A 22,849-nucleotide genomic window follows, 5' to 3' on the forward strand; every position below is an offset into this window, starting at 1 on the left:
CTACTTTCACCTTTTAAGAAATTAAAAGTTTAGATTTAAACTCTTTATTCTCCCAGCCCCACAGAAAACAACAGCAACAACAAAACAAACAAAACAAAACTAAACACTCCCAAAACAACAGCAACAAAAAGAAGTTTTAGAGAAAAAGTGTAAACTCACATATAACTCTTGGGGTCCCACACTGCAAGAACAACCAGCTGAGGCTCACAGTGTGACAAGTACAGACCCACCCTTTCTATTTCCTACCAGTCATGTTCACACTGGGAGGGCTTTAACCTGCCAGGCAACCACAACTGGCTCTTAGCACAAAGCAGCTCCCAAATGCCTCTCAGATTTCCTGGAGCTGGAAGGGCCAGAGGACAAATGCCTGTTAGGAACTTCTGCACAGCAGCAGTGATCCCTTGAAGGGTCCTCTACTGCACCTCCTCCTTGTCACACACTGCCAATGCAAAATGCCTTCAACTGGTCCATGCCATAGCATAAAAATATTTATTTATCTTCCCTTTACCAGCTCTCAGAAACTAACCCATGAGTGAACAGTGGTAGCTAAATAAGCCCCACCAGCCTAGCACAGTAATCCATTCTCACCCCATACACAGGAGGTGCCATTTCCCAAGCTACCTCATCTCTCTGCTCAAAAAGGATTTAGAACAGAGCACCTCCCAGCATGCCCATGCCACCAACTTTTATGAAAACACTGTTAGAAATTTTTACTTTATATTCTTCTAATTTCAATAGCTTTTTACAGTCTGCTTAGCAGCACGACAGCGGATCAACAGCAAAAGGAAGTTACAGGTCAAGAAGTTAGGATTTACTTGTTTGTGTCCACTTTAAATCACAACTCACACAAATGAGTCTCTGCAGCTTACAGAGAATCAAAAAGCTGGTACCAAGTTATTCTCACCATAACATCTGTTGCAATAATAATTTAAATAGGTATTCAAGAGGAGAAAAGAAAAATACACACAAACAGTGGTTCACTTCTGTTTAATCAGACACTGTTACAAAATGTCACACATTGCAGATGGCTGTGTGTGCAATGACCCATTCCTCAAGAACAGTTCAAGAGAGGGTTCCCAGTGGATGCAAATCATGTCAACTTCACATTTTCTTTTAATCTTCTTTGTAAAGTGAATGCTATAAAATTAAGCTTGTTATTGTTACTATTATTTGCATGCATTAAAGTGATGCACATACTTACCAGTCTCTCACTTTCTTGAATTAAATTCCACACCAGTATTTTGCCACCACCTGTCTTTTGAAAAAGATCAGTAATCCCAGCCCTTTCATCCCACTTAACACAAAAGCAGTATCAGTTAAGTTACAGAAAAAAGCCCTTCACAAGACACTAACTTCTGTGGCCATACTGCTACCGAGAGGGGACACTTCACTCAGGTGCTTCAAGGTCCTTTATGAAGGTACTAAAACCAGCTTGGAGTTTGCTCATTTTGAGTTTGCTGCATGGTGACCAGAAACTCAAAAAGGGCAACTGGGAGTCAGCAAAGAGTGGAAGGAAAAAGTGGGAAATGACAACCCAAATACACAGTACCAGAACTGTGAGGGAAGACTGCTAACCACTTCACAATGGACAGATGCTCTAGTGGTGTGTCAGAAGTTGAGATACAATTTAACACTGTTTACCTGGTAATCAAAGTTCAGATTTCCAGTCTTGTTTTGGTCCTATCTCAAAAGAAAATAAACTTTATTCTCCCAAAAAGTACCACAAGTAACTGCCTTTTAAAGTGTCACAAAGAGATGTCTTTCTACCAGAGTTCTACTACCATCTGTCCTGGAGAAATGCACTTTTTTTTTTTTGTTAAGACCCTATGGAACACACTCTGCCCCTTTAGTTATCCCCACTGACTGCCAGACCAGTGTACAAGTAGTGCAGGTCTGCATGCAGCCACTGCCAAAACCAGGACTTGATAAAGTAATTGAGCAGCCAACAGCATTTACTCACTCCAACTTCATACTGAACACTGCATTAATGCTAGCATCAGCTAGGGTCAACCACAGGTGGTGTAAGAAATACAGACACATTCTGTTAACAGGGTTAACCTCAGAACACGTATCCTTTTTATTCCTGCATACCTGCAATTAAGATTAAGCACAGAGAGATAAAGCTAATTTGTAAATATTAATGTATATTGTATATAATTAATGACTCCCCCTTTTCCCCCTTCTAGGAAGAAAAACCTATGCAACATTAGTCAGAAATTTGTCTGCAGCTCATTTTGAAGATAAAGCAATTTAGTGTAAATTACCAAGAACTGATGTAGAGAAGATAACAGGCAATGGGCTGCAAGAGTAACTATCCTAAAATGTGGGAAGCTACAATTGCCTTGAAACTGTGCATGTTTTTATGATGAATTCTGCAGCACTGTTTAAGATTTTGGAACCCTAAACCAAGAATTCTGCTGGAAGTGGCAAGTCACTCATAAACCCACTCTTAGACTCTTCAGATGAGCTGGCAAAACTCAAGTGTCTGTTCAGCTACCACATAACTGTGACCTTCCCAGTGCTAAGTAATTACCCACCAGTGATGACAAAAGCCCCTCAAATTCAGAGTGGGACATCATGGCCTCAAAAGTGAATTAAAGCACAGTCTTACAGCCCATTCAGCTGTGGATCTCTGCTTCATGCTTACAGCACAGAAAAGGTTTTCATCTCTTCTACTGGTACGCAGAGATGAAATATACAAAGTCTAAATAGAAATAAATGTGTGCAGCCATTCCAGAGAAAGCTGCATCTTTTGTTCATTCACAAAGAATCTTTCCTATTTTAAGGTATAAAACATTCCACACAATAGAAATAAAATACCAGAATTTCTGGGAAGATGGAATAGGCCAGAATTAAAATAGAGGCAGAGCAGTAACTCTGATGTAAGATAAAACAGCTGGACAAAACCATGTTTGTAGGCAGCCTCTGAAGTGCTGAAATGAACCAACAAAAGTAATTTAAAAAGCACAGAAGAAAAAGCTCCTGGCTTACCAGCCTAACAAAGTAAGAATCTGTGGGTAAGAAAGGGTAATTAGCAATAGCTAAAGAAAACTGAAAGATTACAAACTGATATGGATTCTTAGAAACAGAAATGCTTAATCCCCAACACAACAAACACAGGATCCTGCAGGTTTGCTGGTAAAAAAACAGCCTCAGCAATAACTGGCATGTTACCACATGATTTTGACTTCAGATTTTCACATTCTTCAGTAACATCAAAGGCTGCTTGTCAAGATTCTGTATTAAATTTTCCTTAAAGGTGCTTGCAGATATTTTTACCTGTCCACAAGCATAGTTAAATCCATTATAGATTTTCCAAAAAAGTCTACTCTGTTCACTCACTACTGGAATCAGTAGTAGTAACAATTGCATTTCAGAGATCAAAATTCCCCTCAGGTATTTAAGTGGTATCATTTGAACAAATTATTTCAAATAGGAACATCAGGTACTTACAGATTAAACTAACCTGTACTGGCAGTTCTGTGGAATTTTTCTTCTCTACCAGTAAGTAGCAAATGCTGAAATTCTGCTGCTAGTTAACAGAAACACAAATTGTATTAAACCAAGGTGTTTTACCCATAATTTAGCTTTTTATTAAAAAAAAAAAAAAAAAAGCTGCCAAACTTCAATTACTGCAATTTGTTGCTTAAGAAAAGCATGTGAAGTAAAGGCAACTATAAAACTACTTTCAGTTTGCCCTTGTGATTTTTCATACATAACCCATAAGTTTAACCAGGTCACCAGCTGCCTACTAAAAACAAAGGAAATTACAATACTTACATCATCAGGTTCCTTCATTAAAGTCCTAAAGTGTGTTTTCTCACTCTGGACTTTACAAGTGAAAGAGAAAAATGTATTTTTTCCCACTTAAGTTTATGAGAAAGAAGCTAGAGAATTCAGTGCAAGTAACTAAGTGAAAATAAGAGAAAAGAAAAAAGCTCTCCATGACATCTTTGTCTCAAAGCATTACATAACTTCCTAAGTTGGAAAATGGTGAAATAGTTGCTTTTGGTTGTACTGCATTCATTTCAGGTAATTAAAATTACTGTTAGCAAAACCCAATTCTACATAGTGGCTACTAAGAGCAGGAGAAGCTGAAATGCTACAACCCATGCCCCCTTTCTGAATATGGTAGAGATTTAAGACAAAATTTAAGTGAAAGAAAGTTTAAGATGTCAGAAGTTGGAAGCTTGTATAAGGCAGCTAGCTGTCAGAGACACGCTTTAACTGCTAACAAGAGAATCTTTAACAAAGCTTTCAGGCTCTCAATGCCATGTGCTTCTCTGCTTTCAGTTAAGATGATATTGGCATTAAAATTCTACTATTTCCTCAAAACTTTTTTACTTCTTTATATCCTCAAGAAAGAAAAACCTTAAGATAAGTAAGTTCAAGACAGTATTTCTGCAGAAGTCAAATTCACTGCCATTAAAACAGCAGTGCTGCTGGCTGTCCTTACTGCAAGAAAGCCCACAAGAATTTAGGTGGTTTTGTAAACTTGTTCAGAAGGTACAAGGGCCTCATTATTCACACAGTGTCCAGGTATTTAAGTACCAAACCTGACAATTATTCATACCAGGGACAGTCAAAACTGACTCAGCAGGATGCCAGGATATGTCTGGCTGCCAGAGCAGCAGGCTCCAGGGCTCAGCCCCTCAGCCACACCTTCCCAAGAGTGCAGTAAAACTGCATTTCCTTCAACAGAGCCTTACTGGGAATCTGTGCTCTGGCAAGCAAGACTGCACTAAGTTGCTGTTTACAGTGTGCCAGAAACCTCTCCCCAAGTGTTTTTCAGAACTTCAGAAAGAACTTTTATATACATTACACTTTACAAACACTTTGATTCCTCTTGATCCCTTAAATGGCTGTCCCAAAACTCTTCTTTCCTCTGAACTACTTCCAACTTAGCCCAACCATGACAGACAGAAGAGCAGTCACAGGTAGCTGCATTCTTACAGAACCCATTTTGATTGCAACCATACAGATTTTTTTTAAATTCTCCATGTGTGGTATGTACTTCATTTACCACATTTCCAAGTTACTTTTCTTGTTTAATAGATCAGGTGCAAATTTACCCAATTCAGCAGAGCATCAGTAACCCCTGCTCCTTAAAAAAAGTTATGTGCCCCTACTTAAGCTTAAAAAAACCTGAATTCCAAGACCTCATTTTGTTAATATCTATAAAAGTCACATTACTGAAATACTGTTACCTTTGTAAAGAAATTTCACTAACAGCAAGATGTCCAACTTTGTGAAACACAAACTGCTGCAATGAGAGCTGAAATACTGGAATATAACTAAGAACACACTTCATCCCTCAAAATAAAGAGGCATTTCAAAATTGCCTATTTTTTATTTTAAGACTCTAAGAGATTCAGATACTTTAAGCAAGAAGTACAAAGCCCCACAATGTATTATTTTGAGTTAAACAGTTTCCTTAGACATTCTAGGGAAAAAAATAACTAAGCCAAATGGCCCTATAAATTAAGCAAGTGAAAGAAGTACTAGTTGCAGTAGTTTATCTTGAACAGTTGTTCTCATCTTCACTGTTATCAGGGGGAGCACCACAATGAGAATTAGCAAAGCAAGACCATGCTCAATAACCATTCTGAAACAGCTAACATGGACATGTAAATTTTCCAGTCAGACAAGGATTTGGGGGGGGGGCTTCTACAGGAAAAATGCAAAGGGCAGAGTACAAACAAAGAAGGGTACAACAGCAATGTGCAATCCACTCTAAGTGAATTACAACTCTATCCTTGAATTAAAATTACTTGAAATCCCATTAGGGGTCAGTATTAAACAAAATCTTGAAGAAACAAACAACTATGTTCATAAAAAAGCCTCACCACAAACTTAAAAAATATTTCAAAAACTTAAAAAAATAGTCAAACCAGACTCCCACATTTGTTTATTTACTATTTCACTGCTGTTTTGTATTCTACAAAACCAGCTGTTCTGAAGCTTTCCTTAAGCAACCTCAAGCATTCACAAACAATGGATGTGCAACAGAATCAGCACCTTTTTCTTCACTAAGGGTAGAAATTTTTGCTAGTCCCTGCGTGAAAGAAGGAACATCAAATAAAGCTAATTCTGAATATGCAACAGAATCTCACAAGGTTTAAAAGAAAGTTTTTCAACTCTTACTATTGTTGCAAGAGTCAAAACATTTTCAAATTTGACGTATTTGAGATGGAGGAAGAAGTTCTCCCTGAACTGAGGAAAGAGAGACTGAGGAAAAGGTTCTCCCTGAACCTGGCAAGCTGAAAAATCTGCAGCTTTGATTTCTCACTCTTCTATTCTGTGTTACCAACGAGGATCTGATCTCTATTTCTTCACAGGGCTCTACATTAATATTTGTTGAGGTGCAGCTCACAAACACAGCATTATTAACACCTTAACCTTCTTCAAAGAAACTGTATTGTGTAATTTGGGCTACAAATTATTGTAGCAATTAACTTACTAGTTCAAATCTATTTTAAGCTTTTCAACAGATACACATCCTCAGAAGAGAAAACATTAATAATTGGTATTTACATGCCACTAATTCAGAGACTACACAAAATGAACACTACCAAACCCAAAACCAAACACAGCACAAAGGCAATGCAGGGAAGATGGGGATGGGGAGTCTTAAGGACCACCTGAGCAGCCTTGAAGGAAATGCATTCCATTAAGAGAAAAGGTACCCACACATCTTAAAACAGGTTCCCCCCCCCTTAAGACTCTTAAAAACACAGTGATAATAAAAAGAGAAATATTAATATAGAGCCCATCTACCAAAAGAGAATAAAAAACCTAAATTAAAATAAATTTAGGGGCCTTCACCAAACTTGCTGCAAGTTTGGGGACATAAATATCCAACAGCCATAAAGCTGTGAAAGCCCCCAGAATGAATAAAATAAATCCCACTTGCCTCAGACTGAACAGGGCAACACTGAGACTCTGCCTCAGCCTGTCCTATGGCAGGGCTATAGGAAGAAGAAAAATTTGAATTTTAGAAAAAACATGACCCAATTAAGTGAAAGACATGCATTAAAAATTAACAAAATTCCACTGATCAAGCAAACAAAAGAAAATTACTGCTATAGCACCTCTTTTGTTAGGTCCAAACAATATTTTTTGTTGCTGGTAGTGATTTCTGAATTGGACAGCTTGTTTTGCTTTGTATCTTGATCAATGGAACATCAGTTGTCCTGGGGCATTTCTCCCATAACTGATTGTATTTGTTGTACTAGTTCATGGAAAGTTGAGTAAAAGATTCCACCAGCCACTGAAAATGTTCACCCTTGTCTTGGTGTTCATGTAGAAACTAGACCAGTACAATTATTAAGACATTTACTAAGAAGTGTCATCAGTTACCATTTTAAATTGTGGCCCCAGCTCATGGATGGTTTATCAGTCTCAATTTAAATGAAGGTCATAACGACCTTCTTGCTGTTCATAAAACTGAAGTAATCTTGGTATTTTTGTTCTCATTTTGTATCCAAAATTATTTGATTCCTATAAAGTAACTGCAGGTTATCTATGCCATTCAATTTCATCCAGTTTTAAGACAGTAAGTTAACCAGTTCTGTGTCAGTACTGCTCAAGAGCTCCTCAGACTAAAATCCTGGCAGAAACCACAGAAGGCAGATGCAGCTGAATGTGTTTCTAGAAGCTTGTTTACATTGTCCCATGCATGCACAGAGCGAGGAATAGTTATCCACTGTTATTAGATAAACAGCCCAGCCTCAAATTTATTATCAGCACCTAAAATATCATCTGTGGGGGAGAAAAAGTAATCCACAGGTTTCAGAAGAAATTTTCAGCCTACATATGCCAGCTAAGTAGTATTTTATTTAAAATAACTTTGCCAATGGCAGAAGGCTATTCAAATGGCTGTATGGTAGAGTTACACAAAGACTTCTAAAAATCTAATCCAGGCTTTTTCAAGGTTCTCTCATGCCAGTCTCTATCCATTTTGCCCTAAAGATCAGATGCTTACTATAATATTGAGACCATGCATAAAATAACTGAGAACCTTCTACAGAATCCTAGACACAATAAATTCTGGCATGCTTTCTGTTAAATCTATTTTCCCACCTGTGTCTGAAATTTTCTTGTAGCCTAATCCTTTGTATTCAACATTTGCATTATATTGCAATTTCAAGGCTGGTCGAAATGCACTTGCAAGTGTGAATTTTAATGCAAGATCTGCCGTGGCAGATTTAGGCAATAACTGAAAAACAAAGCTTGTGCCCATGTAATTACATCACCAGGGTCCTGCAACAGCCCCACAAGATATGCTTTTCTGTAATCATAAAGGCCTCTGCAATCTCCTTCCAAGAAAGGATTAACTAAAGCAAAAGCCTGTTTTCATGGCTGCATTACATCAGGGATTTTGCTGGCAGAGCTATGTTGATTACACTTGGTACTGTAAACCAAGTCTTTGTCTTTATACAAGCAACTATTACATTCAAAGTAGTTTTACTGTTTTGGGGTAAATGCACCATAAATCCAACTCTCTGAACATCAAGAAGCAGTATCCAAAGAAATGCAGGCAGGGACCAACAGACAATGCAGGCACTGAAACATTTGCCTGTTTACAGAAGAATCACACAGGAGACAAAAAGTAACTGAAGACTGAAGGCAGCCACATCACAGCTCTTATTGCACAGCAATGACAGGAGCAGGAAATGAAGTATCCACGTGAAAATCACAGAAAAATTGTTCACCTGCTTGTATGCAGTACCAATGAAATACACGTGGAAGTATCTACTCAAGGGGTTTTCGTAACATCACTACTAAGGAAAGATTATTCTTAAAATGCATTCAAGCTTGAAGTCTATGCAGTATTAGCTACAAAATGGTACCATTATCACAATGTGACATTCACTGTTTAAAAGAGTGAAACTTAACTAATACAACTTGCAGAATATGCCAAGTTAACAGTGCATGCAATAAGGTTTTATCCCAGGAAAAGTGGGGGTCTGGAAGCAACATATGGAAAATTACAAAAAGACACCAGAGGGAGAAGGAAATTACTTGACTGGGGCAGAAGGGCAAAGCATCCTTAAAGCAGCAGTATGATCTTCAGAGAAAAGTGAGAACTTTTATAGTTTTACAAGCAGTAGTTAATATCACTTCATAATGTACACATTTTATGTGTAATATTATAAAAAGGACAAATATAAGACATCATAAAAATCTCTTCAGTATTTTGTAATGATCCTAATTAGGTAAACAGAAGAAAATCAGAGTATAAAAGTGCTGCCCCAGCAAAACAAGTTTTATCTGTTAGACTTGTGTCTAAAGCAAGATGAAGAGCTAACAAAAGAATTGACATCAAGGCCCACTCAGAACATTTGCAAGCCAAATACTGCACATCTGACAGGTGATCAGCAGATACCAGTGATCAGAGAGGACTGCTTCTCAACAGAGGCTTGGACTTATGGTCTTAAAACTGAACACTTCAGAAAAAGGTGCCCGGCAATTCTTAATGGTTAAACCAAGGCCATTCAGCTGCTACTAGATTGCACTGGATGCTCTAGTGCTTTTGAGACATTCTGTGACCACAGTTTAGAAGCTGAGACAATGCAGCATTTTAGCTGTACTGTTATTTTTGTACTTTTAAGAGACAGTACAGAATAGAGCCACATGAAGGGCTTTAGTGCAGCTACAAAACCCCAAGACTTCCAAGAAACAGTGCCATAATGCTCAGTATCAAAATTAAGTGAAAAACTTCCACCATCTACAAAAACTATGAATATAATGACACAAAAATGCTAATGATCCTTCTACCCCACCCTAAAGAAGAGATATCCCTATTAATTAAACTGCAGATAAGGCTTGAGGCTGGAACATGTATTTAAAGTTGACCTGCAAATGAAAAATTCAGCTCTCTTTTTTCCCTGTTGAGAAGAAGTCAGAGAGGCTCTCACTTCCCTCCCCTCCAAAAAGTCTCCCTCTACATTCTCATCAGAGGTATAACACAGGAACACATGATGCCAGACTTAATTACAACCTTAAGAGGAACTTGTCACTCTACTCTTATAAACAGAGAAATTACTAATTCATAGAGGGAAGATGCCTCTTTGATAAAAGGTCTCTTACTCCAGAAACTTTCACTGAATGGCTCAAGAAAACTTAGACAACATCTGATCATAGCACACAACAGATGGTTACAGATGGTTCACCTTTCAGAGACTGCCAAAACATGAAATTCTGAACATTTAAAGTAAAAACACAGCATATCACACATTACTCTTGCCTGCTTTGCCTCTTCTGTGCACTAAGAGGGTTAAGCTATTATTTCTCTTTTGCAGGTCAACTTCAATACATTAACTGGAAGTCACTCACCCATGTGCCATGCACCTAAGCTTCTAGAAATCTTCACCTAAAGGATCCTAAAATTCATCTCCACTTGCACATTAAAAAGCATCATTTGCAAAGTGAACTAATGGGACACACCCTGGCACTAGGATATATCTCAGAGCACTTTCACATCCTACAAGCAAGTGCCAGGACTAGAAATCATTTAAAATTTATTGAGGACAAGAAAGCACAAGAAAAGAAACATATGCATTAAGAGAAGTTACAACCAAGAGTTAGGATGTGCCTCCTGCAGCCTCAATTTTGAGGAGTCAGTTAATAAGTGTACAGGTCTTTGTCTACTCAGATGTACAGCTAAGGAGTGACTTTTTAGAACAAGGAATTCAGACTTTATCAAAACAGCACCAATAACTGTGTTCATTACACCAATGGCTACCACAGCATGCATCTGTACAAACCTTTCAGGCAGTTGTCCACAGCTGGTCATGAATAAAAAGGCATATAAATTTTTCTCCTCTTTTATTACAATGAAGTTTATAACAGTACAGAAAAGTCACATGACCTTAGTGGGTCAGTTTACTTAAACCCTGGAACAGGAGGAACTCTGAATACATTAAATATTGTTACAAGTTCAGACTTTAATGTACAAGTAGTTGGGAACAGTTACAGCCCTCACCAAACTATGTTGGGGACATAAGTCCAACAGCACTTGAAGTGCTGTGAAGGCATCATTTCACAAATAGCAACGTAACATTACAGAACTTGCCTTTAAGGTGGTATGTTCATGTAATTCCAGCGCCTTCACAATTTAACGAACCATATTTACTATACTTCACTTCTAAAAACCTAGATGAAACATGAAAAAGAAGCCATACAGTATAAATTGCAACATCAGGAAAAGTTCCTGTTATTATTCCAAATAATTTTCCCTTGTAAAATAAAATGTCCAACAGCTCCTTGCATGTGGGAAGATACTTATTTTTTTTTAAGAGTCACAATGAAGCCTTAATTGACGGAAGCTCGGCTATATTAACAGCACAAGATGAGAAAAGGTTTAATCTCCAAACCTATTAGAGCGTGAGTAGGAGCATCAGTAGCGGCCACCTTGCGACATTACGGGCGGTCTCATTCCCATGGGAGGGCGAGGAGGTCCACTCTGGTACGGGGGCACCATCGGAGGTCCCTGACCGTATGGAGGCATTGCCCCAGGAAGGTATCCTGGCATGCCCTGGTGATGAGCACCATACTGACCTATAAACAGAATAGTTCAGATGCAAAGAAAAATTTTTAAATTTTTTTTTTAAATAGTGAGAAGTGTATTTTGTGAAAAGTTTCACCCCTCCCTGCTAGCATAGGCAACTTCACGAATCTTTCCAAAAATAGGAAGCTGGGAAACATATGATTACCATGAGGTGGCATGGGAGGTCTCATTCCTTGTTGCTGTGGAGGAATTCCTGGCTGTGGTGGCATCATACCTCCAATTGGTCCAACGGGTGGATTACCCAGGGCAGCCTGGCCTGGTCGAGGAAGATTGCGCTGGTATTTGGGCAACTGTGCCCTTCTCTCTTCCTAAAAGCAGGAGAGACAATCAACACATCGTGTTAGAACTCACCAAAAGCAAACAGAGGTGCAAAAAAGCAGATTACTAAACTATTTTAACTACCTTACAAATTCAAAGACTACTAGTAACATTACCCAGCAGCAGTAGGATTTGCCCCCCTTTCTGCAGACTTTCTTCCTTAATACAGACCAATTTGAGTATTCTGCATGGAACTCAAATCCTCCCTTTCCCCCAACTGAATAAAGCCTTTTTCTCTTAAAAACACAAACCTAAAGATCTCTGAACTGTAATTAATGTTCATTTGTTTTATCCATAAATTCCGTATTTCTAACTGCTGTAATAGCACCAAAACATATTCAAACTGTTCAGTCTTTTGTTCTACACAAAAGTCCAAATGCAGTAGAAGTCCAAATTGTATTTTGGATTGAGAAATTTCCCACCACCACCAAAGCTAAGGCTTAGACTGCAGCACTGCCAATATGCCAATCATAACTCAGTTACATTTTTTCTGCATGGTCTGCACTCTCACCATTACTAAAATACACATAATGCAGAGCACAGATGAAATTCCATTCACCCTGCCATATCATCACAAATCGCATTTTTCAGTAAGACAATGAAAACATGTTACTTACCAGTGATATATCCTCATCTGGATGGATCAACTTACTGGTTGCACTGGTTGTTGTGAGGGTAGCAGGCTTACTTGTGATAGATGTAGCTGGTTTAGCTGCAGTGCTGTTTGTTGTGCTAGTGGTTGAGGCTGTAGACTGTGTGTAAGCCGGGAATGTTGGTTTGGGGGGTTCCGTTGTTGTCGCAGGTGTAGAATTCAAAGGTTTGAAATCAGTACCAACTGGCCCTGGCACAGCTGCTGCAGCCTGTGAAACACACAGACAGGTCAGTGTTTATTTCTCAAATAAAGTTTTCATTCAAGAAAACTTAAATGATGACTGTTAGACCTCTGAAACGTTCCAGTGAGATATATGATTATACAAGCTTGACAAAAGTAAAGTTCAGCCTTTTGCATACTAGAGCAACTGAAACCAAGACAAAATAAACCCCAGTATGTACACATATACACACACACACAGGAAAGTCTAAAATCTGCAGGTCAAAAGCCACCACAACAAAGGAACAACAAAGAAAAAAACACCCTATACTTTATCTCAAACACCAAATTTGGCAAATATGTAAATCTTTCCTGAATCACTATTTTTAGGAGCCTCTAAGCATAGATTTATTATCAGTCTTTCACTAAATTAACATATTTCAGCAACCATTAGTTTAGAGTACAGCTCAAAGTGCTAGTATTCATTAAAATTAGGTATTTAAGAAATATTTTAATCAAATATTTAAGAAAGCTCTATTGTGTCAGGGCTTTAAGTGCTCTCTCTATAAACACAATGTAGTATTTTCACAAAGTACTATGTCTATCCACAGAACTTTAATCTTATTTGTAAATGAAGAATCAATGGAAGCAGGTAAGAGGTCCACTAGAGATTCCAACATTTCACGTCTCCTACTCCTTTGTTACAAACACCCAGTAAAAGTCTGTTTTGCAAAGCTGTATCTGAAGACACAGCAATCTCCAAAGCAAACCCTAGTTATGAGGGAATTATTTTGTTTCTAGTCACTGGATATTTACAACTATCTGAACCTCTCAATCAAAAAAAAAAAAAAAAAAAAAAAAAAAAAAAAAAAAAAAAAACCATTTTGCACATAACGCAAATTTAAAATCCCCTACATTATGATGTAACATATTAAACAGCATAAACTAAAAAGCCTTCACCATGCATCAAGCTAACCACTGCCCACTAAAATGCATTTAACTGCTTTCATGCTCTTTTAACCCTTTAGAACCAGGATGTTACATTTCATTCTTTCACACTAAGAAAAATTGAGCACTTTGACATGCTTATTTCTGGGAAGATGCAACTCATAATCAAGGACTCTGTAGTTTTACCAGCTAAACATAATCAGGAATATAATAAAAATTATCTGAAGATGTTTAGTCAATTTTAGATTTTACAGAATGGCCCAAAGGGTTAAGTTGCAAAGCAATTTGTTTTAAACTGTGACTTCCTGCGTACTTGTGCTGTGCTAGGAAACAGAGCGTTAGAAGATGCTGAGAGACTTTCTGAATTGGAGGAAGCTGCACTTGAGCTTGTGACAGGTGTCCCCATCTGTAGCATAAAAGAAAGGAAACAGTGAAAAGTCTCCAAACAAATGGGTGGAAAGTATCCACATGAAAGGATTTCTTATACTAAGCCCTTTCTTATGAAAGGACTGTATTTTTGTAAACATGTATCGTCCCCGCAGAAGCCCAAAATGCAAACAGTAAATTACAAAGGCCTCTGTAACATACTTGAAAGCAAGTAAGAACTCCAGGGCCCATAAAAAAGTGCATTCAAAGGGAAGAGGTCACAAGCCACTATCAATTCCCCACTTCCCCCCACAAAACACTGAAATTAACTTTTCACTACACTGACTTACTCCTAAACTTTTTGAAGTAAAAAACCTCCTATCTCAGGCAATGTTTAACCAGTTTAACAAGAACAAATTCGTCCGTTTATCAGTAGAGAGCCCATTATGAGCGAGAACAAGTCATGCAAAGATTTTTAACTTGGAAAGGTAGAGTTCTATGCAATCAGACTCCTGTAGCTAACACAGCTTTTCACCCACCCAAAGTTCCCTTAACAACCACACAATTAAAGGCCTTTAAAAGTGTTTCGCCTACTCCTTTCTTCCCCACTCCTTACAGAACTTCTGTCTGGTTTCAGAGCTGCTTAAAGACAAACAAAAGAATATTTTAAAATTCATTCAAGCACTACACTGAATTAAACATCAACCCAAGCAAAAACCTGAACCAGTCATTTCTTAGACCTCCTCAATAATAAATAGGCACTATTGACACAGTGGCAATTTGAAGAACATGACAAAGATTCCAGGCTCTGGGATACCTTACCTGCCCTGCGCTTGGGAACAGTGGTTTGGTAACTGGAGGCTGTGGAGTTGGTGCTGTTGCAGCAGGAGCTGGAGGCCGGTTCAGAATGCCCGGGGCTGTAACAGGCTGTGCTTGTGTCATTGGAGGCATGCCAGGCCGAGGCCCAACAGGAGGGGGCATCCCTACAAACCACAAACAACGGGCGGCGGATCAGGCTCCAGGAAGCACCAATATTCCTTTAGACAGTCCCGCTCCCATGTTCCTTAGAACAAAGATTCCCACTACAAGATGTATTTTTAAGGCAACAGTAAAATAAAACATGACAAAGGGTAATGCCAGCAGTCAACAGTCAATGGCTATGCACAGGCAGTAACCTCTAACACTTCAGAACAATGCTGGATTAAGTTGATTTTTACTAAAGCTGCAATAATGAAGTTTATGCTCTCAATAAACCAATACAATTCATGCAGTAACTGTTTCTGCCACACTGCAGGTATGCTGCCAAGAGCACGGATGATACTGTTACAAAATCTGAGAGACTGAATTGCTTCTGAACAGTATCAGAAGTGCGAGCGAGCCACTGCCAGCTTTACTGGGGTCAGCAGCAAAGTGGACTGGGACATCTCACAGTGTCACCACAACACCTGCACTTGGTGTGTGTGGAGCTCGAGGAGAGGGACAGTGGCAAGTTAACAGCTCCCATGGGTTCCATCAAGCAAACCAGTTACTGGTCAGATGGAACACCCAGGGAACCCAGGGCTACCTAAGAGCTGCACAAGCCCAACAAACATCTTTTCTAGCTATGGTAAGAGACCAAAACGTCAGTTAAGTTTCTTCACACTGCAGGCTCATTAGCTGGGTAACTATTCCACTCAGCTATTCCCCACTTTGCACATTTTAAGTCATTACTATTTTCCAACCGCAGCCACAAACATTAATTGAAAAAAAAAGGGATGAAGAGAGACCAAGGCAACACAACAGTGTGAGAAAATGCAATAAATCAAAGAAACAGTATTTTGTTTTTTACTTTAATAATGGTATAAAAGTAAAATAATTATTTATAATCAGAAGCTATGAATCAACCACCTCTGCACACAGTGGCTTCTGTGGCAGTCCAACCACATGAAGGTGGTGGGTGGTGGCATAAGTCTGTATATTCATTACATAAATTCTAAATCTTAGCAGAAAGAAATAAATATAATTAAACTCTCACCATAGTACGAGTTCGACAACCCTGACCTACCTGGTGGCATACCAGGCATAAGAGGTGGGATTCCTGGCCCAGGAGGCATCATTCCACCCATTGGCATCATCCTATTGAAAAGAAAAATGAGCACCGGTATGAACACACATAATCAAGTTTTAAGACAATTGGCACATCCCTGTATTAGACAAAAAATAATGGTAAATAATTTCAAGAAGCTCTCAAGAGAGGGAATTCCAAACCAGCTCCACAAGAATAAAACCAAAACATAACCCAGCACCCAAAACCCCAAACACTTATTTGAACTTAAATTTCTCAAGATCTCACTGTCTCTAATATGAGATTTCCAGAACTAGTGTCTCTTGAAATCTCTGTCAAGACTACAAGCTGCAGCTGAGTGTTCCAAGAACCTGATCTCAGTACATTCATGGAGTGTGAATGTAGGAAAACCAGCTAGCTCCAATCACACCACAATCACTGGATATCTGCTACTACTCCTCTCTGACACTGACTGGCAGATAACCCAGAGCTGCAGAACTATCCAAAAAACATTGACAAAAGCAGAGCAGAGATCGCAGGGCAAGAAAGCTTCCAGAATTTCAATTACAGAAAACAATCCATATACTAATGAGAAAGTGGGATTTTGGTTTTTTAATATGAGACATCCTCATTGTAACATATTTTTTCTCCACATTAAAAAGAAACCATTTGGTTTCTCTTCCTAAATGAATATGTTTGAGCCCTTTACAGGGAACAAACAAGTGTAGCTTAATTTTACTTAATTTTTTGCAGACATTAAAAAACGGATTAGGGAAACAAAATAAAAGAATGTTTATTACTTTAGTGAGCAAGATCAGCTGATCTGCAGCACTCCAGTACAGACCAAAATCCCACTAAGAAGCAGTTTCTGTTTGTATGACAATTAAGACACCTTCACCACTGCTGTTTTCAGATCAAATGCCATGAACAAGTGAGCATTCTTTCTGGCAAGTCTGATTTCTGCTCTCAACTCATCTATCACTGCAGAGGCAGCAATGACTGGGAACACAGACCCATTGTCCCTTTTTTGGTTGGAGAAGGCAAAGTCAGTCTTGCCACCCAGCAGACACCAAAACAAGTGCTGGGTGCTCACTGCCTGCTGCTCCAGAATGACTTCTGAGAAACTGCACATAGTGCTAGAACTGGTGTCACACCAACACCAAAGTTGCTTTGTCTCTCCTAATTTTTTGGTCATTGTTAAACAAAATTTAATCAGGTTAAGAAAGCAAAACTTTACATTAGACAAAAGCATAATGCAACATCATCCTCTCCCCTCAAAATGAAATGCAGTGAAATTTTGGCAAATTAATTTGTCTTTTTACAGGTGACATAACATACACCTGAAGTTAACAGGGAATTTAATGAGGACTAAGTGTCTGACAACCTGATTAAATTCTGTTGAGTTTCCACCCAGAAAAGCTAAATTTCTGATCAGCATCCACACCATGTTTGACTATGATGTGATTTTTCAATTCAAAGGCTGTTAAATCAATATTTATGTCTCAGAAGTCAAGGAGCTTTCCCCTCAGTTAACTTGAAAGTTTAGATTAAACTGAGTTCCTGCAGAATGTCCTGCAGTGTGAAGGATCAAGCACATGGAGCTGCTCAAGCTCTGGTTCAAGAGAGGCTTTAAGTCTCTAAGGGTCTGCTTGGTTTATATTTTGTAGAATGCATTTCACATACAGTTTTGTAATATTCATTTAGATAAAACATAAAACCTTCACATATTATACAGTAACAAAACCTAACTAGACACCTTCCCCAAATTCTTAGGCAATATTCAAAGGTTTTCAGTAAAATAATTTCTAGCTTATCAAAAACATGACATAAAATGGCATAATGAATGTACCTAGAATTACATTAATGAGATGCTTACATGTTTCCACCACAAAATGACTGCATGTATTTTCTCTGTTGATGTAATCTGTGAAAATTTATGACAAAATCAAAAATCTAACTGTGAATTTCCAAACACATTGTGATAGGGTATGGTGTCAACCCCGTAACAAGCATAAAAACCAACATCTTTTGCCCAAAACACAAGAAAAATATAAACAACCCAGTACTTTTTTCCCTGTTATGTTGATGACTGATAACCAGATGCACAACATATGTGCAATACACAAGGGAATAGTGGCTCACAGAAGGCTCTAAACCAACACAACAAAATTTTGTATTAATATATTACTACTTAATAAGTATTAAGTCAGGAGAAAGACAAGATACTTTATGCATAAACCCAGCTTGGCCATATTTAACGTGTTGGTTTACAGCCATCCAGTTCTTTGGCTAGTCTTAAATATTTAAGTTACAGAGTTCACAATTCCCTGTTGTACATTCTTTTAATTAGCTTTACTTTTTCTATGAGTTTAAAATGCACAGTATGAACATGTAATATTAAGTCTTTCTTGCTACTCACCCAGGTGGCATTCCAGGCATAACTGGAGGCATTCCAGGCATCATAGGTGGAACACCTGCCATTAATGGGGGTATACCTTAAAAGAAAAATAAATTGTCAACAACTCTGATAACATACAGTAGCAAGCAAGTGTCATCTGATAAGTTTACACTGGATAAATGCTTTACAGCAAGTTCTAAAAAACTGGGTTCTGAAATAATACTGCTTACAAACAGTGCAATATAAGCACTATCTGCAAATTTGACTTTGATCGATTGTCCTCAGCCCTGCAAGACTGTGAATTTCCTTAGGGGTCTCCAAAGAAGACATCTTACTACAAGAGAGCATCCTTCACTCACTGATCAAACTCTTTCCTCACTGCACCTGTGGCCTGTATACACAGGTACAGAACGGCCTGTTCTGTGTTAGAAGTCTCCAGATGCACAGCAGCTCTGCCCTGTTTACAAACCCTGGGATAAACAGTATGAACAAGTATCACTGCTAGACTTCTGTTTGAAGCACTAACCTGCCTTACAACCACAACCTTCAATCTACATGCCAGCATCAGGTATCTGAATCTAGTCCACCAAGGAAGATGTGCTCATGCACAGAGGAGGGAAGAAAATGAACAAACTGCTCGTGTGCACCTCCCAGAACTATTCTGTGACTCCAGTGATAAAAGGGCAGATTAGCACTCAAGCATACAGGCAGCAATTCGTGTTTCTGTGAGGTTTTCAGCAATGACCTACCAGAACACACCCACTCACCTGGAGGCATCCCTGGTGCACCTGGCACAGGAGGCAAACCTGGCTGTGCCATTGGGGGAATGTACCCCTGCTGTGGCTGAACTTGCTGGGGTTGAAATGAAGTTGAAGCTGCAGATTCATCATCTTCATACTCATCAGAATCATCCTGTTGTTTCTTTTTCTGGCTCTCTGCAGACAGTACAACGCATACAGTCAAACTGAACACAAATTATATTCCATAAAATTAACTAACAGCAAAATTCAAACTTTGCCAGTGCTCAAAAAGCCACAGAAATACAAAGAAAGAATGCTGTGTGAGCCCACCTGCAGCCACAAATTAAGGGAAGGAACGTGACTCACACTGAACATACAGAGGGATCTGCCCTTGTATCAATATCATGCTGTCCTGCATAAACCAAAGCAGTTCAACCAAAGGCTTGAACAGCAAAGAAACTGAAGCATTTGGGAATCACCAGGACAGTTTTACCTCTAGCCTTTCCTCCCCTTACCCTCACAAACAAATGACCATGTCCATATTCGTTAGGTAATTGTTGTAGCTGCTCTGGCAACAGCTACTTCTGAACAGGAAAGGAAAAATCCCTCCCACGTGGCTGGCAAATGCCTGGAGCTGCTGTCAGAGAAGGAATTAAATCCCACTCTCACTGAGTGCCACAGCTGAGTAAGGAACACACCAGGGAAATGACAACCAGCCACATTCCACCTTACCCTGAGTTTTTTGTTCAAGTAACCTCCTCCGTTCCTCCATGTCTTTTTCTGGAATGCCTTCCATTCCATAGATTTCCAGTTCAATGTCTGTTCTTCCGGGAATAGCATTTGGAACAGCATCTATTGTTTCTTTATGTACCTAAAGAAAAAAAAGCCAAATAAAACCTGCTGACCACATTTCAGGGTAAATTCTCTGTGCTCTTCAGGCAGTTTGAAGACAGAAAAGGAACACCCTTAATGGGACTAATCTCTCTGGCCAAGCATTTTCTTGATCTGTGCCTCCTAATCTCTGGTAACTACCATTACCCCTAAAACCAGCTTACATTAACTTAGAAAAACTGAGACAGCACAATTCCTTCACTCCTACAAAACACTCCTGAGCAAGATCTCTGCTGCACAGTGGCCATTTGACTGCTGACACAGCAGGACTCCTGTGCTGCAAAGAGGCCATTGCTGTCTTTTTCTCCCCCGTTTTACAGACTCTGGAAGCCCCTAACCCCCATCTTCAGGACATTTAAATTTCAGATTCTGTAAAGAAAAGCTCATGTAAATCTAAAACTCCTTACCTGCATGCAGTGTATAGCTAAACCAGGTCCTGTATACAGTTTCTTATGACATATATGGCATTTAAAGTGCTTTGCTTTTTGATGCTGTATAAGGATTTTCTCATCATCAAAGTCCCTATTACAGTACCTATTGAAGACTGTTAAGGAAACATTTAATACTGGAAGTGACCTTTTAGATAGGACTAAGGTAATGAGCATCAGTGTGATTTTTCTGAAGCAAAAGAAAGGCACAAGAAGCATCTCTGAGCATTCAAAGGGTGACAAATATTTAATGGATGTCTGAAAACAAACACCCTCATCCAGTCCAGCACACCCCTCTTTACACAGGTACAGAAGTGGGAAGGTGTCTGCACACAATCAGAATCATCATCTGATTCCATATTGCTTGGCTCGTGGTTTTCAAGTCCTACCTATTTTTCTCTTCAGGGGTGTGAATGCTGCTACAGCATTAAAGGAGAAACAGGCTTGAAATCACCAAAAGGGAAATTACGCAAATCACTCAGAAATGCCTCTTTAATCAATCACCAGTAATGAACAATCATAAAAGAGAACAAAGGTTTTAGTTTAAAATTCCCTTCCTCTTCCAGTTATCCAGCTATCAGTTTTTATGACACAGCATAATTTGCTGCAGTAAATGAAGAATTCTTCGCTTTTAAAAAGAAATATTTTAAGCAAAGAACTGTTTGGACGTCTACGTAACACCAGAGGCAAACTGCATTTCCTTTCTGTGGGCCAGCATTGATATTTCAGCAAACATTCCACACATTTCCCTAGGTGAGAAAAATACACATTATCTATTTATTATTAAGAAAATGTTAACATTGCTAACACACTATGTCTCTTGCTTCCACCAAAACGTGAAATAATGTCTAAAACAATCACAGATGCCTCCCAAGACAAAATGGTAAAATACCTCGGAGCACCTTTTAAGCTTATTTATTAAACAATTCTAGAGAACAGAAACGTAAGAGAGAGGGTAGATTTATAATCACTCCAAAAGTGAGTACATTCTGAAGGAGCGCTCAAATAAAAATTCACCAGTATTTCTAGATACTGAACAATTAAACCTGATCATGATGCAGCAATTATAAACTGAAAGCTCCCCCCGTCACGAAGAAAAAAAAAAAAGCTTTAAAAATTCTCTTTTAACCACATCCCACCTCATTCCGTGAATAAACGTATTTATCAGTAGCAGGATTTTCTCCCTTTAACATTCTCCCTCACAAGGGATAAAGACAATTCTCCATTTCCCGCTGCCCCGGCTTTAAGGATCGGGCGGGAGGCCGCGGCCTCGGCGAGAGCGACAGGAGCGGGCCGGAGGCCGTGAGGGGGGTGGGGAGCACAGGAAGGCCACGGACTGAGCCCCATCCCGAGGAGCACAGGGCTGGAACAGGGCCAAGCACCGCCACAAACTGTAAGAAGCGTGCGGAGAAGGGCTGAGCCCCATCTCGGTACGAGACGGAACGGGACCGAGCCCCGACCGCGCCAGGCCGCGCTACTACCTCCCCCACCCAGCTCTCTGCATCCGCCGCGTCCCACACAGAAGGATACCAGCACCAAGGCTTCAGCTGCTTCTTCTTCTTACGGCCCATGGCGGCGTCACCCCGACCTACAAGGCAAGAGAGCCGAGCGTTCCCTCAGAACGGCAGCGACCGCGCGGCCGCCCCGGACCGAGCGAGAGGCACAAAATGGCGGCTGAGCTCCCTCAGGCGCCGCTGCGGCCTCCGAACTCCCAGAACGCACCGCGCCAGCAGGGCGGGCGGCGCCCACGTGACGCGCTCGCGGTCGCCCCCGCCGGGTTGTCCCGTGACGCCTCACGGCGCCGCCGCCATTTTGCCCAGTCGGGGCTGTAACGGCTCTGCCTGCGGCCCCTGAGCGTGTCACGGGAACAGTCACGGAGTGGTTTGGGCTGGGAGGGTCCTTAAAGCCCATCTTGCTCCACCTCTCTGCCATGGGCAGAGACACCTTCCACTAGACCCGGTTGCTCAAAGCCCTGTCCAACCTGACCTTGAACACTTCCAGAGATGGAGCAGCCACAGCTTCTCTGGACAGCCTGTTCAGGGCCTTAGCGCTCTCAGAGCAACGAGTTTCCTCCTAATCTAAACTGTTGTTTGTCTTCGTGTTTCATGTCACAGAGAAACTGTGTTTTCCCCATTAAATGTTACTGGGCAGGAAGCTGGCTGCTCTGTGCAGTGTTCTGGTACTGGCTGTGCCTGTGTTGCTGGGTGCGAGCACACAATAAAACCAACTTAAATGTGTTCAGCCATCAGTTACCTGTATCTGGATGGGGGATGGTCCCTCTGTTACAGTGACAATCCATCAGGGTGTGTGTCTGTGTTACCCCCATGGCTCTC

General features: G+C 39.9%; 1 protein-coding gene across 11 annotated transcripts; it reads right to left on the reverse strand.

Moving 5' to 3' along the window:
• Window positions 1–972: 972 nt before the first annotated feature.
• Window positions 973–22,234, reverse strand: ZNF207 (zinc finger protein 207). Of its 11 annotated transcripts, XR_009419717.1 has the most exons (15): window positions 22,047–22,234; window positions 20,496–20,622; window positions 19,930–20,068; window positions 19,225–19,392; window positions 18,479–18,554; window positions 17,936–17,983; window positions 16,030–16,130; window positions 14,838–14,998; window positions 13,963–14,055; window positions 12,508–12,750; window positions 11,718–11,880; window positions 11,379–11,562; window positions 11,078–11,157; window positions 6,914–6,968; window positions 973–3,532 (listed from the first exon to the last, which is right to left on the reverse strand). XR_009419717.1 is itself a non-coding variant. In XM_059485550.1 (13 exons), exons 1-12 carry the CDS (start codon window positions 22,085–22,087, stop codon window positions 11,402–11,404), a joined length of 1,521 nt encoding a protein of 506 aa, XP_059341533.1. In that variant the 5' UTR covers window positions 22,088–22,234; the 3' UTR covers window positions 10,814–11,157; window positions 11,379–11,401. The 11 variants fall into 11 exon arrangements, 9 of the variants coding, with proteins under 9 accessions (XP_059341533.1, XP_059341534.1, XP_059341532.1 ...); XR_009419718.1 differs by having other exon boundaries at window positions 973–6,968; XM_059485550.1 differs by lacking the exons at window positions 973–3,532; window positions 6,914–6,968 and having other exon boundaries at window positions 10,814–11,157.
• Window positions 22,235–22,849: the final 615 nt, after the last annotated feature.

The sequence above is a fragment of the Ammospiza nelsoni genome, chromosome 19, assembly GCF_027579445.1.
Source record: "Ammospiza nelsoni isolate bAmmNel1 chromosome 19, bAmmNel1.pri, whole genome shotgun sequence".
Classification (NCBI taxonomy): Eukaryota; Metazoa; Chordata; class Aves; order Passeriformes; family Passerellidae; genus Ammospiza; species Ammospiza nelsoni.

Bases quoted from the DNA above. Each gene is read 5' to 3' on its own strand.
- ZNF207 (XM_059485550.1), bottom strand. From the start codon at position 22,087: ATGGGCCGTAAGAAGAAGAAGCAGCTGAAGCCTTGGTGCTG. The intron at 20,623-22,046 runs GTATCCTTCTGT...AGTCTTCAATAG, and splicing joins CAGCTGAAGCCTTGGTGCTG to GTACTGTAATAGGGACTTTG. The intron at 11,563-11,717 runs GTAATCATATGT...TTCTGTTTATAG, and splicing joins ACCTCCCATGCCACCTCATG to GTCAGTATGGTGCTCATCAC.